The sequence below is a fragment of the Syngnathus floridae genome, chromosome 14 (genome assembly GCF_059516105.1).
Source record: "Syngnathus floridae isolate MCC-2025c chromosome 14, RoL_Sflo_1.0, whole genome shotgun sequence".
Lineage (NCBI taxonomy): Eukaryota > Metazoa > Chordata > Actinopteri > Syngnathiformes > Syngnathidae > Syngnathus > Syngnathus floridae.
Genome location: NC_142426.1, coordinates 14,004,784 through 14,022,309, shown reverse-complemented (window position 1 = coordinate 14,022,309; position 17,526 = coordinate 14,004,784). Strand labels below are relative to the sequence as shown.

The 17,526-nt window shown below is 43.5% G+C and overlaps 4 protein-coding genes and 3 non-coding genes across 9 annotated transcripts; 2 read left to right on the top strand and 5 right to left on the bottom strand.

Annotated features, from left to right (window-relative positions):
- The first annotated feature begins 365 nt into the window (after positions 1-365).
- On the top strand, positions 366-3,336 carry LOC148387954 (lactosylceramide 1,3-N-acetyl-beta-D-glucosaminyltransferase A-like). The gene is made up of 3 exons (XM_088396944.1): positions 366-520; positions 670-782; positions 1,887-3,336. The coding sequence occupies exon 3, from the start codon at positions 2,078-2,080 to the stop codon at positions 3,206-3,208; it is 1,131 nt and encodes a 376-aa protein (XP_088253070.1). The 5' UTR covers positions 366-520; positions 670-782; positions 1,887-2,077; the 3' UTR covers positions 3,209-3,336.
- A 748-nt stretch (positions 3,337-4,084) lies between these two features.
- dcun1d1 (DCN1, defective in cullin neddylation 1, domain containing 1 (S. cerevisiae)) lies at positions 4,085-17,295 on the top strand. 3 transcript variants are annotated; one of them, XM_088396946.1, is made up of 8 exons: positions 13,016-13,170; positions 13,537-13,650; positions 14,321-14,534; positions 14,677-14,845; positions 15,283-15,413; positions 15,504-15,586; positions 15,784-15,880; positions 16,404-17,295. In XM_088396946.1, exons 2-8 carry the CDS (start codon positions 13,642-13,644, stop codon positions 16,478-16,480), a joined length of 780 nt encoding a protein of 259 aa, XP_088253072.1. In that variant the 5' UTR covers positions 13,016-13,170; positions 13,537-13,641; the 3' UTR covers positions 16,481-17,295. The 3 variants fall into 3 exon arrangements, with proteins under 3 accessions (XP_088253074.1, XP_088253072.1, XP_088253073.1); XM_088396947.1 differs by having other exon boundaries at positions 13,017-13,170; positions 13,537-13,579; XM_088396948.1 differs by lacking the exons at positions 13,016-13,170; positions 13,537-13,650 and adding an exon at positions 4,085-4,236.
- Positions 5,817-11,329, bottom strand: eif4a2 (eukaryotic translation initiation factor 4A2). Its single transcript, XM_088396943.1, has 11 exons — positions 11,187-11,329; positions 10,162-10,207; positions 9,935-10,067; positions 9,443-9,582; positions 8,868-9,036; positions 8,511-8,620; positions 8,284-8,427; positions 7,852-7,989; positions 7,401-7,490; positions 6,896-6,975; positions 5,817-6,830 (listed from the first exon to the last, which is right to left on the bottom strand). Exons 1-11 carry the CDS (start codon positions 11,213-11,215, stop codon positions 6,686-6,688), a joined length of 1,224 nt encoding a protein of 407 aa, XP_088253069.1. The 5' UTR covers positions 11,216-11,329; the 3' UTR covers positions 5,817-6,685.
- Positions 8,062-8,247, bottom strand: LOC148387953 (small nucleolar RNA SNORA81). The gene has a single exon (XR_015862879.1). It is a non-coding gene; the product is annotated as a small nucleolar RNA SNORA81 (small nucleolar RNA).
- On the bottom strand, positions 9,124-9,195 carry LOC148387952 (small nucleolar RNA SNORD2). Its single transcript, XR_015862883.1, has one exon. It is a non-coding gene; the product is annotated as a small nucleolar RNA SNORD2 (small nucleolar RNA).
- LOC148387951 (small nucleolar RNA SNORD2) lies at positions 9,814-9,889 on the bottom strand. Its single transcript, XR_015862882.1, has one exon. It is a non-coding gene; the product is annotated as a small nucleolar RNA SNORD2 (small nucleolar RNA).
- On the bottom strand, positions 12,375-13,418 carry setd9 (SET domain containing 9). The gene has a single exon (XM_088396945.1). It carries the CDS (start codon positions 13,232-13,234, stop codon positions 12,380-12,382), a length of 855 nt encoding a protein of 284 aa, XP_088253071.1. The 5' UTR covers positions 13,235-13,418; the 3' UTR covers positions 12,375-12,379.
- Positions 17,296-17,526: the final 231 nt, after the last annotated feature.

Here is a 17,526-nt window from a genome sequence, read left to right as displayed (position 1 = left end):
GATAAACAATTGAAAGTTGAAATGGGTTGAATCGGTTGAAAAATGTCGACGTCCCAATGATTGTCACACACACAACTGGGTGCGGTGAAATTTGTCTCTGCATTTAAGATTTAGAATCATTCATCATATCATGGAATTATGTTGAAAAAAACTCAACTTTATTTTTGTAGGATATGAGTTTGGTTTTTTTATCCTGGGAAGAACAAAAAAAAAAAAGAAGCGGCTCCCTTGACCCAAACAGTTTGCAAAGCCCTGAATTGGACTTAATTGCCCTCACTACATCAACGACTGACTAAATAGCTCCACCCCCATCCACACCCATAGAGGGATGAGAGAACTGAGAGTGAGGGAGGCGGGCCGGCGGGCCGGCGAGCGGGCGGGCAAGCCTATAGATCACTCAGTTGGCGCGCTCCAGACAGACTGAGAGCAAGTCACAACAAAATATGAAGGAAAAGGAACAAAGTTGATGTAAAACTGGATGGAAAAATATAGGGGACGCACGCTTAAAGCCACTCTTCAGGTGAGTGTTTCAGGATGGTGTGCCTTCTATTTATACAAAGGCTGACTCCAGAAGTATGCTGGTAGTGCGGTGCGCGTTTCTGCGCTCGTTTTAGATGCAGTCTAAACACTTCCGCTTGTAGCTAGCGCCAATGTATTTTCTACACACAGTTGAGCCGCAGTGGTCCGTCCGTCCCTCCCAGCAACACCCTCAGTCAACAGTCGAGCCGGCCCCAAACCACAAGTCTGTTTGCAGGATTGGTCAACCGGGCTGCGAGGATGAGGTAAGAGCAGTTTCGTTTGTCCTATCGCCTACTATGTTCAGAAGTTTGTTGATGGATGTCTCATTGTTATGATTGGAAAGCGCAGAACAGTGCAAATCCTGTTCACGTGGCGCTTGGTTGGGCGGGCGTCTCGCCAGACTCAATGAAAAAAGCAAGTGCCCCCCATCAAGCAGCACGCGTGCGTGCGTCCACTGGTGATGTTTGAAAACCTCTCAGGGTGCTTTTGGAGTCTAGGGCCGCTCAGGCGCCATCGGGATGTGGCCCCCTCGCTGGTTTAAGTGCCGTAAGCGGCAGGCTATTCTCACCCGTTGCATTGTGCGGCAGCGCAGCTATTATGATGCCGTCCATTGTGTCCCCCACGCTTTTTGCTTTTCCACGGCTCTCAGCGCTTTCACGGGGGCGTCCGTCCACTTACCCCTGGCAACATTTGCTGTGTTCGCTTTTTGCATTCAGACCCCAATGTCTACCAAAGACCCCGTTCACCCTTCCTGCCGCTGCTAACACCTCCCCATCTTTGTGTTTTTTTTGGGTTGGTTTGCGCCATACACAATGGCGCTTTCGCTTCTCAGCAGACTCACGGCACAACGAGACGAAATAAAACAACGGCCGACACATTCGAATCAGCGATTCCCATTTGCGCACCTGAAGTAGTTGTTACAAAAAAATGCAGTTCCGGTCTGCAGTTTTGTATCCTGTTTTATGGAGATATTCAAATCATCCCCACTAATCTTAGAGCAAAGATTCCTGAACATTATGGAAAAGGCCCGAGATGGGGGACGAGAGTCATATGACGTGACTCGAGGAGGGAGCTATTCTTATCACTGGCCAACAACTTGGGAACGACTTGGCTTTGGCTTTGGCTCAAACTGCACGACTTGACAAATTATCTATTTTAACATCTGGAATTGAACACAGTTTGACCATTTTTATTCCCGAGCTTCACTTGGCTCAACGTTGTGTCATCGTTTGCGGAGGCGCTGAACGCACTTAGCGTTTTTTTTGGGATGTTTTCACAAAGCCGCAAAATGTCCAACAACCCTCCCTCCGTTTGTGTTTAGCCACACGCAATGGTGTCACCACAGTAAATATGCTCTCCTTCCTCAGATGAAGACGAAGGACCGGCTGCTAAGTGGCTCGAAGGGCGAGACGTACTTTAGCCACAGGTGATGTTTCGCAGCAGACCCGGTGAAACCCATCAACGCTGCCTAGAATGGACGAGCCACTAAATACCGCACCGAGCCTTCCTAAGTTTACGCCGCCGCCGCCGCGCTTCGCCGCCCGAACCGAGTGACGAGATGCTTTGGAGAGTCCGCCGCTTGTGGAAGACGCTGTGTGTCCGGTTGCTAACCACCTGTCTGATCCTGTCTGTGGTCACGGTATGGTGGGACAACGGCATGGTGAACCATGTCAAGTCCTACTCGTACCGCCTCCTGGTGAACCGCTTCAGCGATATCACCAAAAGCCTCACCATCACGCGAGAGCAGGCCAGGAGCTTCAACAACTTCCGCAACCTGTTGGATCACCCGGACAAATGTGCCGGCCAGGACGTGCTCCTCCTGCTCTTTATCAAAACATCCCCGATGAACACTGCCAGGCGTGAGTCCATCAGATCCACTTGGGGCAACGAGACCTTCATCTCGGATTCCCTGGGAGTGACGGTCAAGGTGGTGTTTGCCCTAGGAGCCCCCCGGGGACCCAACGGCACGGATGCCATCATTCAGAGGCAGCTGTTCCGAGAGGACCGTTACCACGGCGATCTAATCCAGCAGGACTTTTGGGATTCCTTCCACAATTTAACCCTGAAGCTGATCATGCAGTTCCACTGGATGCACCGGTGTTGCGCACACGCTCACTTCCTCATGACGGCAGACGACGACGTCTTTGTTCACATTCCCAACTTGGTGGCGTACCTGCAGGAAGTCAGAGGTCGGGGCGTCACGGACTTCTGGGTAGGCCGAGTCCATCGGGGCGCACCGCCGAACCGGAGCAAAGACAGCAAGTACTACGTGCCGCTCGAGATGTACCAGTGGATGTCGTACCCGGACTACACGCCCGGGGCGGGCTACGTGGTGTCCGGCGACGTGGCAAACAAGATCTACCATGCCACTCTGACGCTGAACGCCTCGCTCTACATAGATGATGTGTTCATGGGCATCTGCGCCCAGGCAGTTGGCGTCTCGCCACAGGAGCATTACTATATCTCAGGGGAGGGGAAGACGCCTGACCATCTGTGCATCTACAACCAGATGATTACCTCCCACGGCCACACGGAGGACCTCCAAAGCCTGTGGAATGCAGCCACGCACCCGCGAGTGAAAGAGAGGACGTCTGGATTCCTCGGCAAGCTGTACTGCACAGCTGTGAAGATCTATCTCCTCTGTCGGTACCATCTCAACTGCTACCCTTGCGTAGCTGCCTTTTATTGAGATTGGATGAGGACCATCCGAGAATGCTGACGGACTGTATTTTTGAAAGAAAGAAAGAAAGAAAGAAAGAAAGAAAGAAAGAAAGAAAGAAAGAAAGAAAGAAAGAAAGAAAGAAAGAAAGAAAGAAAGAAAGAAAGAAAGAAAGAAAGAAAGACTTTGCCCTTTTTCAACGCTCCCGCCTGTGGTCCTGCTCCGCAACACTCTGCAGCCATCGGCGCAAGTGTCTGCTTCTCTTGTTGTGTGTGAGATCGCATGACATTTCTGCGTCAGAGAACTTCAGACTTGAGCGGTGGTGTCATACAATTTGTCTGTGTGGGGCTCTGTGTTGACATCATTGGAGGCCGCAAACAATGTGATCAAAACTTTGAAACACCTGCTTTGCTCTTTATGTGGGTTCTGTTACTTATTGGAAAGAAAAAAAAAAATCTCTAAAATTCGCCAAATCCTTTTGTGTGTACCAGTCATGTTCCTGACATCGCTCACCAGACCACGCCCCTTTAAAGTCCCAGAGACACCGGTATATGTAGAAATCGGTTTTAGTTAGCTTATGGGCTTATAGATACCAATTGACGATCGAAAGAACGAAAAGGAAGCTGTTGCTCTGAAAAATGTCATTTCAATTCGCCGCGCAGACAGTTTGACTGCACCGAGCGAGCGGCCGCCTCCTTGACTGGGGCAGAAGCCGGAAGTGACGTTTCAAGTTGGTCGCCTTTAGCTTCAGTGAATGTAGCCAAAAGTATGTCGAAGCGTGGAGGCGAAAGGTCTATCGCTATGGGATGCAGTCACACCAACGAAGCAGGTGTATCGCTATTTTTGTTTCCAAAAGACGAGGCTTTGAGGAAACAATGGACCAAACAGCTACAAAGGACGCGGAAAGACTGGTCTGGTCCTACGGATTATTAGAGTGTTCTGTGCAGTGCACATTTCCAGGAAACCTGCTTTGAACCTGGACCCCTTATGAGGATCAAACTTGGCGGACTCCATTTGGGAAGCCTAGAGGTGCTTTCGTCAAACGAGAGAGGAAAAGGGTAAGTTTAATTTTAATTGAAGTCAGGCCACTGTACCAAGAATAATACGAGTAAATAAATGAATATTTTGCAGACGTCACTCAGTAGGAAATAATTAATAAATGAATATTGTGAATTTTTTAGACATCCTTCTCAGTTCCCAAAGTTGGGAATTTAGACTGGATATGGTCCTTGGAGACAGGATTTTAATAGACAGAAATTGCTTCAAATTTTCTAATCTCCCCCCCCCCCCTTATAATAATAATAATGATACAGCATTTATAATGCACCTTTATCAGTGAAACCTTTCAAAGGCGCAGTGTTAAAGATACGATTTGAGAGCTTTGCCTTTGTTTTAATTTTTAATGCTGTCGCTATCATCCGCCATGTTGTTTGGGTTTGTTGAGATCCGATGCACAATTTGTGACGTCACAGCAATGGCGCCACCAGTGTGGCTGCGTGCGGAACCCGATCGATAAACTGCCATTTCATTTTAGCTTTATTCTTAGTAATCGGTGTCCATTTTTAATTTCCAATGCGGCAAATGTGTTCTCTTTATACATTCTATCAAATTCCGTTCTAATTGAAAAAAAAAAAAGATGTCTCTGGGACTTTAAGGCAGAACGCTCTGGCACACTTATGACTTCCAGTTTGTCCCAATGTACAATAGTTAGACTTTTTTTCCTGCTTTACATTCTCTTATTGTTTTTTTTTCTATGCCGTACAATGCTGTTTATTTATTAAATCAAGTAAAATCATGTTGGTTTTAGACTGTGGGAATGCATTAATCAAATTTGCCTCTAAGTTGAGTAGTTTTCTGCAGAAGTTGAATTGTTTTTTTTTCTATGCCGTACAATGCTGTTTATTTATTAAATCAAGTAAAATCATGTTGGTTTTAGACTGTGGGAATGCATTAATGAAATTTGCCTCTAAGTTGAGTAGTTTTCTGCAGAAGTTGAAAAACAGCAGGCTTATTTTGACAAAGTAAGGAGCAGAAAGTACTACTAAAAAAACTCATTTTGAAGAAGGGTCTTTGACTTAAGCTCCGAGTACTTGATTCAATATTTATTTTCCTAGCTACAGATGCTTGACTGATGTCAAATGAAAGGACTTCTTGAAACCACTGACTTGGTTACACAATGCAAAGCATTGACTCAAATGTTTTACGATCCCGGTTATGAATCCAAAGGAGTGCTAAAATATCGACATGGCTTAAGAGTAAAATTCCACACAGAGAAGGAAAATATTGAATGCGAGTGATAACGCAAGCAGTTTGTGGACTGAAATAAAACATGTCATAAAATGACAAACTTTTCGATTGTGAGTCGTTTTAATGAAAGAAATTGCAGCATGTGTATGTCCATTAAAACAATACCTCCACCTTATATTGCACATTAGTATGATGCAATACAGTTGAACATGTCAAAGTATAAATGTTAATCTGTTTCAACCCAGGGAGGCCACTGAAAAAAGTATTTATAAACATGTCTACTTTAAGGCTTCCTGCTTCAGCAACAAATTAGTCCTTATCACAAAAATAACGCAATATAAACGGGATAGGAAAATGTAAACGTTGGAGTCACTTAAATCAAGGACAAGCGTAGCTTTTACAGCAATTTTTCATTTATTAAGACATTCTTACAATTTGAGAGATCTGAAAAGTAGTGCAGGGGGGAGGTGTGTGCAAATGCTAATACGTTTACTCTAATGCAGGGGTCACCAACTTCAGCCCTCAAGGGTGCTAATCCAGCACGTTTCAGGCGCAGCCGTACTACAACACATTTGCTTGAAATGATACGCAAGCTCAATTAAGCCTGATAACGCTCCTGATCATTTGAATCAGGTGTTAGAGTGGCGCTGCATCCAAAAAAACAAAAAAGGCTGGATTGGTGCCCTGGAGGACCAGACTTGATGACCTGTGCTCTATTGTGAGCAAGATACCAGGAAACCATGGCCAAAATGAAAATGTCTGACAGCAAGTTGGATGAAAATACATTTAAATAAACATTCACAAAAAGCAAATACAAATCTACTATTATATATAATACCGTGAACAAGTGCCTCTAGTAAGCAGGCCCACAACACATCGCACATGTTAGCATAACAGAATTTGCAGACTTTATACAGCACTTGTACCTTTTAGTCCACAAGTAGGTTACTAAATGGTGGAGCACATCGAATATACGGATTATAGTAGAACATGGAAAGAAATGCCTGAAAAGGACCACAATAATAGAGCCCATGGCTTTGTAGCTCCAACCAGCCAAAATCACAGAGGTTCGGAGTCTACAACTGCCCAAGAGGGACTATAATAGAAATCACCTCGTGAAAATGTTCTGATCCGAGGTTTAGCATCAACGTGTTTTTTTTCTTGTTTTTTTTTTTAAACCTCCCCCACCCTCTGGAATAATAAGCACGATGCAAGTGTACGTCAACTATAACTGCGTTTTATAAAGGAAAACTAAAAGGCTCAAATAAGGTCTGCAACATTCATAGGCATCTCCTCCACCGTAGTATTGTAAAACGTCTCAATGTCGCGCAGAATCCTCTTGTCCTCTTCGGTGACAAAGTTAATGGCGACTCCCTTTCTGCCAAAACGGCCACCACGGCCAATTCTGGGGGAGAAACAGCACGTCACTCAGGTCAAGAGAAGGTTGAACTCCCCCGCAACTCGTCTTACCTGTGAATGTAGTTCTCTCGATTTGTAGGAAGGTCATAGTTGATGACCAGGGAAACTTGTTGCACGTCAATTCCACGAGCCTGGGGGAACAGGTCACAAATTAGTACAAAATGTAGACTTTTAACTCTTAAAGACGTGGTTCAATGTCACTTGATTCAAAGTAACAGATCCCTACGTTAGAGGGAACCATTGTGGAGCACAAGTCTTGATCTCCCAAATGTTTACACTGCTAAGTCATTGAGGGACTTTCACAGGATTTTTTGGAAACATTTGGGCTTTAAAACAAATTGACAGTTTCAGCTATCCGGTTCACTTCAATATATTTAACATTACTTCTATGTTCATGCCACATTGTGACAGACCTAATTGGCATGTGTATCCATCCAGCTGTTGCTATTCATACAGCAGAATTACAAGTTAAACTTAGAGGGCTTAACGTATCGCACCAAGTAAATTGAGAAGAGATTATTATCTCAACGTAAACACTGCTCTATTTGATACTAACCAGTAGATCAGTAGTGATCAACACTCTGCTTGAGCCAGACCTAAACTCCCTCATAATGACATCACGCTCCTTCTGGTCCATATCACCGTGCTAGGGAGAGAAAGCGAGTTTCTGTTCAGTCAGTGTGGCTATGAAAAGGGGTGAGCAAGCTTTTCTTAATGGACAAATTATTTGTACAATTGTTATGCAAGTAGGAAACTTGATGTGTTTATTAAAAAAAAAAAAAAAAATGTTTTAATGCACGTAGAAACTTTTAAAATGCGTATTCAAATATAGAAAAAAATTGTATTGAATTGAATTTAAGGTTATTGACATCCAAATGGGGTTACCGGCAGTGTAGGGTCACTAGAAGGACAGTTAATAAACAAATTTATACTATAATAGAAGTAACCACTCTAACATAATGGGCCGTATTTTGCCCTCGCACGTAATAAAGAGTCGCTCATCTTACCAGAGCAGAAACCGTGAAGTCTCTAGCATGCATCTTCTCAGTGAGCCAGTCTACTTTTCTTCTAGTGTTGAGAAAGATCACAGCCTGGGTGATGGTCAGGGTCTCGTAGAGGTCACACAGGGTGTCCAACTTCCACTCCTAAGTCCCAAAAACATATATTCAGTGACTTGAATACATTCAGTCGCAACAAAGTCCCTGATAAAAAAAAAGCCATGTAGCACAGTATCTTGAGACAATGGACAGCAGACATTAAGAAAGAGGTCCCTCCACGCCTCATTTGCGAAACTGTGGCTTTCATCTCCTTCCCTTGTGTACCCGTGCTTACACACCCACATAGGCCGAGCCCTTGGGAGGCTCGGCTTCTGCGGTTTGAGCAGGATGCTTTAGAGAGAAGGTGTGGTTCAAAAGGAACACTGGCCTTGACGGACCTACCTCCCGCTCAACATTGATGTAGAACTGCTTAATACCCTCCAGGGTGAGCTCTTCTTTCTTGACCAAGATGCGGATGGGGTCACGCATAAACTTCTTGGTCACCTCCAGCACATCTGTGGGCATGGTGGCAGAGAGCAAGACAACCTAGAGAAAAAAAAGAGTGGAGGCCGCTTAGAAAGGCAACCCGGCACAAACTGCAGTTAAGGCATCTTATAACTTTGTCTTACCTGAATGTTTGTACTCAGTTTCTGGAAGATCTCATAGATCTGATCTTTGAAACCCCGACTCAACATCTCGTCAGCCTCATCAAGAACAAACATTTTGATCCATTTGGGAGCTGCAGGGGAAGGCAGAGTTGTGTGAAACGGCAGCCAAACGGCAGCTAAACGGCAGCCAAACGGCAGCTAAGGTGACCGAACTCCCGCTCCCTACTCCCGCATACAAGCGGCCAGTAACCCCGTACAATTTCATCCCGTTTTGTGTGCTCTGTTGCTTCAGACGCCTTTTACGTCAATTCGCCGCTCGGCTCTTGTGACGTTACGACAGCCTTTAAAGAAAATGCATGATTTGGCTAAAGCACTCACACAGATGTCTCCTGTTGAGCATGTCATACACTCGACCCGGAGTGCCCACAACTATGTGGGGAGCCTCGGCCTGAAACTTCTGGATCTCACTGCGGAGATTGGTCCCTCCGATACAGGCGTGGCAGGTCGCCCCCATGTAGTCGCCAAGGGCCAGAATGACTTTCTGAATCTAAAGAGCAGGGGTGCACAAGACAAGCGCGCCAGCTCAGTCAGAGTTGCACAGAAGAACAGCGGCAGCACATTAAGACAAACTGTTAAGTGATCAGTGTGTCAAGAGCTCTCAACACCAAGAGTCAGTCCCGAAAGATAGTATGCCATCACGTCACCCAGTTATTCACAGCCACAAATTCCCCAAAGAGGAGAGAGGAAGTTAAGCCAGATCACCTTTTAGACCAGTGCAGTCATGGACTAGGACTACACAAAGTCTTAGAGGGGGGGCAAATGTCAATTTTGCAGAATTTACACGAGTCTTTAAAGAATGGTACCTTTCAGATTTGAACAGTGTCCTCAATGTGCTGCCTAGGTCTGAGACACTGCTGAGGTATTCATGAGTCATGACCTCAGGAACAGCATACCTGCTGAGCCAGCTCTCTGGTGGGAGCCAACACCAGAGCCTGAGTCTCCTTCTGCTCTATGTCCAGCTGCTGCAAGATAGAGATGGCAAATGTGGCCGTCTTGCCAGTGCCTGACTGGGCTTGGGCAATGACATCATAGCCTGATGGCAAAATGGCACAGAATTATGCAGTCGTCCCTCACACACACACACATTTGTCATTAAACTTGAAGTCAGTGATTTCCCAACCATTGTACCACAGCAACATTTGGTTTGAGATACAATTCTGCCAGGCAGCAGCAAGATAGGATTTCATGTTTGGTGGGGCGCCGTGAGATTTCTCCAATGTAAAATATATACCGTGGCTTAAGGGTTAGGAAATCAGTACATGTTGAGTGATCAGTGAGATAAAAAAAGGTATCCCCATTATTGGGTAAGTCCCGAAAGATGGTAAAGCATCATTTCACTCGTATGTACCACAGAGCTACTTGGGGCTTTTCATAGACAACTGTACCTTTAATGCAAGGGATTATAGCCCTCTGTTGAATGGCTGAAGGCTTCTCAAAACCATATGCATAAATTCCCCGAAGGAGCGTTTCCTTCAGGTTCATATCATCAAAGTTGTCCGTAATGTCATTCCAGTTGCTCTGTAAAAAAAAAAAAAAAAAACATACAAATCTCGAATGAGCGCCAATATATGTTCACATCTTACATTATCAATTGGTTGCAAAGTGTTCATACCTCAATGACACCATCTGGCTCCATTCCATCGGGCCCCGCATGGTCGCTGTTGGGACAAACACAAATCCGTCAATTATATTCTAGTACATTTACACTCATTTATGAATGGAGTTGTCTCAAGGTACTTAAGTGTGTGTGTGTGTGTGTGTATATATATATATATATATATATATATATATATATATATATACACACACACATATATTTATATGTATATGTAAAAGGGAGCACATGTTCTCACATTAAGTGATATATAACTATTCAAGATATTTTCAGAGTCCAGATGTGGAGGGCCTCATGACTTGCCCCAGCCCCCAAAATGACTGAGCCCCTGCAACCACGTGGTGTGACCACGTGCTGGGAAGGTAGCAGTTGTGGCGCAGTCGCGTTGGATGAACATTAAATAGTGACATAATTGAGCAAAAAAAATAAAATAAAAATAGGGCTACTTCGTGTGCAATGATCGGGTGACCTTGGCCTTTGGTGACTCGCGTAAAAGTAACGCCTTTCGTCAGATTTCACGAGCGGGGCCGGGCTCGGTTGATAACATTCCAAAAGTGTGACGCTTATGTAACTGAGCAGGTATTAGACGTGGGTTTGGAAGTTGAGGTCAGATCGCCATAAATTATTGTCGTATGGACGAACTTTGCGGAAAATTTCAACATGGACCCCGCGGTTCGATCACAGAGCCAACATGTCCGCCAGTTGGGCCTGTACTGTACGGTCAGCGGATAATTGTAGTGCGGTCAGTGTGATCGTAACGTAGTCCGTCCAAGTCACTTTTAAACTTAATACATAGAGAACGTAAATTATTTATGAAAATAATGTATTATTCGTCACATTTGACGGAGTGAATAAGAACTCGTCGCGAACGTATACTGGGCCAACCGTTGGCAATGTCGGCCTCGGGGCCTAGGCTATTTGGTTAATCGACGAAATATAAAGCGAAAAATTATTTACTGAACTACGCTCCTAAGCGACACGTTATTGCAATTTTTAGCTTTCCGCGCGATTTTTCTTATTACCTGTTGTAATCAGCAGAATCGTTAGACATGATACGTATCCAAGCTCAGCATGCGACTGGAAAGATCGCTGGTGGCGACGTCAAGTGGCTTTATGCAGCCGAACTACTTTCGACGTTTGAACGCAATACTCACTGTCGTCGGGAATACTGTTTATAATGTGTGCAGATTTTCACCCACACCATACTGACATATAACAGATAGCAGTTAGTTGAAAGAGTTTCTACATATATCAATAACAAACCTAAATCGTAGCTCACTATATCTATTAGCGGAAGGATTCTGCAGTAATAAATAGTGCTGCGGCAGCTACGGTGCTCCTAAGTGGACAAATGTTTGGCGTTCGAGGTTGCGTAATAAACGTGTCATTGAGTCAAAGGAGTGGTATAAATGAAACTGCGCATTGTGCTATCATGATAATTGTTTCCAACAATTTAAATCAGTCAGATGAAGGCCGAACCTTTCTTCTAGATATTTACTGATTTTTTTGTGCGTATTATTTTCAGAGGCCCTCTTGCTTAAGATTTTGTTTTGACGATACCTAGTGGCCAGTAAATTTACGACATGCTCAAACTGGCATATTACACAGATAATCAATGCAGATTATTATTTATAAACATGCTTTGACTGGTGGTGGGTGACATGGGTCACATTTACCTTTGGGGATAGGGACGACAACGCATGGAAAACACATATTTTACATTCTGATACAGATGAACTAGTGTTTGTGGCTATTCTCATTCATCTCGGTCATTTCTTAAGGGCATTGAATCGATCTCAGTCGGAGTGCTTTAGTTGTTGACAATTTGGCTCTCATCTGAGAATGCAAATCTATTTTTGGTTTTGGACTAACCATCTTATTCAATTGAAATTTGTAGTTTTATTTGACAGTATTCCAGTTATGGGAATGAAATACTTCCCGCGCTTTCTACATCTGAAGGGATGCTAAAAGGGTCTATCCTGCATTTGTCTGAACACACACCGACTTATTGAAAAGTATTTGGAGGACAACAGTACAGTGGCACTGCAGACAAGTGGATGAATGAATCTGAGTCAATATTTTTATTGTCCAGCTGCTGGTGGGGGAAATTGTACAGACACATAGGGAAGGCCATCTCCCACTCCTTGATTGTTTCTTGGACTCGGTGATTAGCTGAATTAGTGTAATAATAAACCAGTTGCGGAGGCACATTTGATTATTCCCGGACTTCTTTATTTTGTCGCTTCGAGTGCACAATAGTGTAGTAATTGGAAAATAGCTCCTCTCCTTCTGTGATGTCTCTGAGTGATACAAGGACTACACAACGAAGAGGTCTCTGCGAGCGCGGGCTGTAGTTGACATTGGGAAGATAGTACCGAAACTCAATGGGAAAAGTGTCCGAAACATCCAACTCCTGGTAGCACACATTGGCGGGCATCTCATTGGAGCAGTTGTTCACATACTGACCCACTGCCAGCGGATTCCGCGGAGTGGATGTTAGCCAAGTGGTATCATTCGTTGTGAAAGGGCCCATTTGGTCTCTGCCACTGCATGAATTGTACACTATCTTGGAGAGCCCCTTATCATTCCCATCAACCAAGACACCGTCGATGCACCTAAAGACAAATGGATTTCTGATGGATTGGAGGAGAATAGGCTCATATGCTTGGTAGATGGTGCCAGGATACATGGCGACGGTTGCTCCTTTAGGTACCAACCCCCTGGTGACAAACACTCCAGTTCCTGCATGGGGAAGTGTGCTGGGCTTCCGGTCGATGCAGAATCCAAGAGATTGGAACATGGCATCATGTACACAATGCCCTTTGTCACTTATTACCTGGCAGCGGAAGTTACCGAGCTCTGCACGATGATTCGCCCCGTGGAGAACTCGGAAGAGTTGCAGGAGGTTCCGTGACACCACTTCGTCCGGGATCAACTTGTCCTCACAACGCCCTTTGACTTGTCGAAGGGTTTTATCATTTTGGGAAATGTTGAGGACAATCCAAGGTAAAAATCGGTGTCGGTATGACTTCCATTTGAGCCGAAATCGCTCCAGTACTTTACTAAACATTCAGAGGGACGAGGACTTCAGTACTCGGCTTAGCTAAATTGATTGTTGCAACAATTACTCAATCACTTCTGCCAATGGTACCTCACAATAAAAGCACCCTTTGCGCCTGGCTATTGGTACCCAAATATTTTGTCGGTAAAAATATCGCAAATTATAAAAACATTTTTATATTTTGGTTATTTATTAAAATGACTGTTATGTATATTTTTTCTCTGAATGAGTAAAAAAAAATGAATCATCATTTATTTCGAAAAAGCCAACCGGAACCTTATTTGTTTCTGTAACATTGTTACTTACTTTAGACAGCTGGATGGGAGGAAAGAGAGCCAAGCAAAGACAATCATGGTAAGAAATGTTACGTCTTCCCTTCGTGCGCTACTGTAAATATCATCCATCACGACAAGCACATGCTTATGGTAAACAAACCTTATAATTGCCTTGAACAGCCCTTCTGTATCCCCGTAGTACGCAAATGGGCGCGCGTTAGCATGCGCTAACTAGCAGCAGGTATTGAGGCCAACTCGCTAGCCAAGTTGCGAAAAGGTTGGGATGCAAAAGGGTCAGAGTTGCATGCTCCTGGCAAATGACACCCCCGAGGTGTCGTCGCCCAGCTTTTGGCGAGGTGTTTTCATCCATAAACAAATTGTGACCTGCGGATAATCAGTTTGGCACAGCTGTCAAACAGAGTTCTGGCGTCTGATAATTGAAACGTGAGCGTCTGTGTGCATGATGATGATGATGATGGAGCTATGAAGCCAGACTTGTAGTGTTTCAGATTTAAGTTGAAGGGTTTTTTTTTACACTGGATGTAAGGACAAAGGGGCTGAAAGTACTTGCACTCTTTACTTAGGTAGAAGTAAAAACCCATGTCAAAAAAAATAAGACTGGTAGAAACAAGCCAATGGATTAAATTGATATCATCATCATCCCACTGCTGCAGAGAGCAATTTTCAAATCGCTAAGGCTGCAATTTTAGGGCAGAAGCTCTGTTACTTTCACCACTGCATAAGAATAAGATTGTGCCAGCTACATCTGATTCCACATTTGGTTTGAAAGTTTGTTCTTCTTTTCTTTTCTTTTTTGTAGAACAAATTGAAGTCCTCACAGAAGGATAAAATTCGCCAGTTCATGATTTTCACCCAAGCCAATGAGAAGACTGCACTGGTTTGTCTGTCGCAACATGACTGGAAACTAGAGGTTGCCACGGACAAGTTTTTCCAAAATCCAGAGCTCTATGTTTCCAGTTTAAAAGGAGCTTTCGACAAGAAGAAGCTTGAACAACTGTACACCAGATATAGAGGTATGTCTTTTAAAATGTATATATAGCATGCACATTACATTTTATCCTGTTGTGGGCTGGCAGAAAGATTTATCACGGGGTGCTACACTAAAACAGTGAATGTAATCATTGGCGTTGATTATTTTCCCAACTTTTCACTCAGATCCTCACGATGACAACAAGATTGGCATCGAGGGGATTCAGCAGTTTTGTGACGATCTCGGTTTGGACCCCGCCAGTATAAGTGTTCTCCTCATCGCTTGGAAGTTCAGAGCTGCTACGCAATGCGAGTTCTCAAAACAGGAGTTCATAGATGGCATGGTGGAACAAGGGTGAGATTGTAGAAAAGGGTGTCTTCCTTCACCTTATACGTTCATGATTTGGAGTTGTTCACTAAATGTCAAACTACAGCCTGTTATGAAGCGACTTGAGTGCTTTGCCACAAGTGCGCACATACCGTCATTTTCGGACTAAAAGTCGCTGCAGAGTATAGGTCGCATTAGCCATAAAATGCACAATAATGTAAAAAAAACATATATATAAGTCGCATTTTGGGCAGATGAGCAATGTCTTTTATTGTGAAAACAAATGATGTCAGATTCAACTATAAGTCAAACTTTGGCTTTAGTTTTATTGTCGTCAAGGTTTATGTACAGATTGGGAGCCTGAGTCGGATTTTTTTTTTTTTAAGCCTTTCTGCTATCTTGTGACTTTGTGGTGCAAGCATGAGACATACTAATATGTATTAACTTTCTTTATGTTTCCTCAGATGCGACAGTATAGACAAGCTAAAAGCTCAACTACCCAAGATGGAACAGGAGTTAAAAGACCAAGGAAGATTTAAGGACTTTTACCAGTTTACATTTAATTTTGCAAAGAATCCTGGCCAGAAAGGTTTAGGTAAACAATGAACTGTGACACACTAAATGAGGGACTAACCTCTTAACCTCATTTTTCCACTTTATTCCTCCTTTTATTTTATTCTTCTAGATTTAGAAATGGCTATTGCTTATTGGAATTTAGTATTGGATGGAAGGTTCAAGTTCCTGGACCTATGGAAAACATTTTTAGTTGTAAGTACACAGTGTGCTCTCTCTTCAATTGTGTGGAAGTTCTCGCTCACAAATAATCATGTCAATTTGTCTGTCTGTTGTTTTGTTTGCCGATGACAAATATTTTCTGAACAAGTGAGAATTTACAGCAACTACACGAGTATTGTGGAAAGTCTTGTCATCAGTTTCTTCAACTTCACTGTGATTTTACGTTGCAGGAGCACCACAAAAGATCCATTCCCAAGGACACTTGGAACCTGCTGCTAGACTTCAGCACAATGATAACAGATGACATGTCGAATTATGATGAGGAAGGTGAGTACTTGGTTTAAATGTGGAATGTGTCTACTGTCGTTTTGGGAGTCAGTCTATGGTTTTTGCGTTGTGTGTTAGCATTAAGCTAGCAGACTTAATGGTTTGGCAAAATTCCCATGTGATTGTCTTTCTTTTTTATTTGGATGTAAATTGATTGGCTCCAGTGCTAAACAGGATTGACACAGTCACTTCTCTCTTCCCTTTTTAATCCTTGCGAGTATTCAGGAAAAATTACGATGAAAACTCTCAAGTCGGCGGGTTATTTGTAAGGCGAGGAATTAGGGATGAAATTTGCCTTCAGAAAAAAAAGAGCCACAATCAAAAATGTAGCATGGTGGTGGTAACATTTTCTCCTTAGTGTGTTTCATGAAGGAAGGAAGGAAGGAAGGAAGGAAGGAAGGAAGGAAGGAAGGAAGGAAGGAAGGAAGGAAGGAAGGAAGGAAGGAAGGAATGTACATCACTACATTTTCTTATCACTGAGAATCATTCTGTCCTCACGACATGAATGTTTTCCCTTCATCAGGAGCTTGGCCTGTACTCATTGATGACTTTGTGGAGTTTGCACGACCGCACATCGGGACCAAAAGCACTGCAGTTTAGGCTCCTCTTAACAGCCTACGCAAGCAGGAGAAAAGAACACGTGGCCCACGCTGAGCTGACAACTATGTTGCCTTTTCAATCCTCAGGACTGAAATATTTTACACAGCAGAGACTTTATATATACACACGTGCGTGTGTGTGTGTGTGTGTGTGTGTGCGTGTGTGCGTGTGTATGTTTGTGTATGTACAATACATGTGTTAAAATAATGCATATCACTTCGCTGGTCAGCTTGTGGTGGTTTGGGCGCTTTTAACGACAGTATTTGGGATTTTCTGGGGGTGCTGAAGCCAAGCAAGAAGCAGCACCATCTCAGTTTTGGGATGTGTTTGGGCTTTGCTCAAATGTCCACACACATTCTTCAACTGTCAAGTAAACATTTTTCTAAAAATAGTTTTTAATTTGACTCCAGAGTGGCATCCAGATTTTTATTTTATGAGACATCTGCGACTATTCCATATGGAGTATAATCACCGTTTTTTCCAAGATCAATGCTGCTCCATTTTTTTAACTTGAAATAAATGTTTGAATTTGGTATCTTTGAAGCTGCCACCCCTGTGTGCCTCAAAGCAGCCGCCCGCCTCTGCGTGATGAATACAATGTTATGCTTCCAGGCTCATAAGGGATGGTTAAATGAGGTCAATCTTTGGACGTCTTGCAGTTCCTCCCTTCTGGCGAAGGCGTACTTGAATGGACAAGGATTTAGAATCACTTTTAGTATTGTACATTTGTCAGACAAAACATTAGGCAGACCTGAGAAAATATCATGTTTTTCATGGCAAATTACAGCTAAAATAAACATTGGTGTTTAAAATGACTACTTTAGTTCAGCCATATTTTCTTTGTTTTTATTTGCATGACTTCATGTTTTTAGCAAACCAAGTAGTGCTGCTTGCACAAGAAATGGGAGCAAGAAAATTCTAAATTCTGACCACCTTTAAGGTGTATAACGGAATGGGGGGGGTCTTCTCGTGAGTGTAAGTAAAAATAATGGAAGGAAAGACATCGCGGAATTTGTGTGAGGAGTCACATTTAACATTTTGAATCT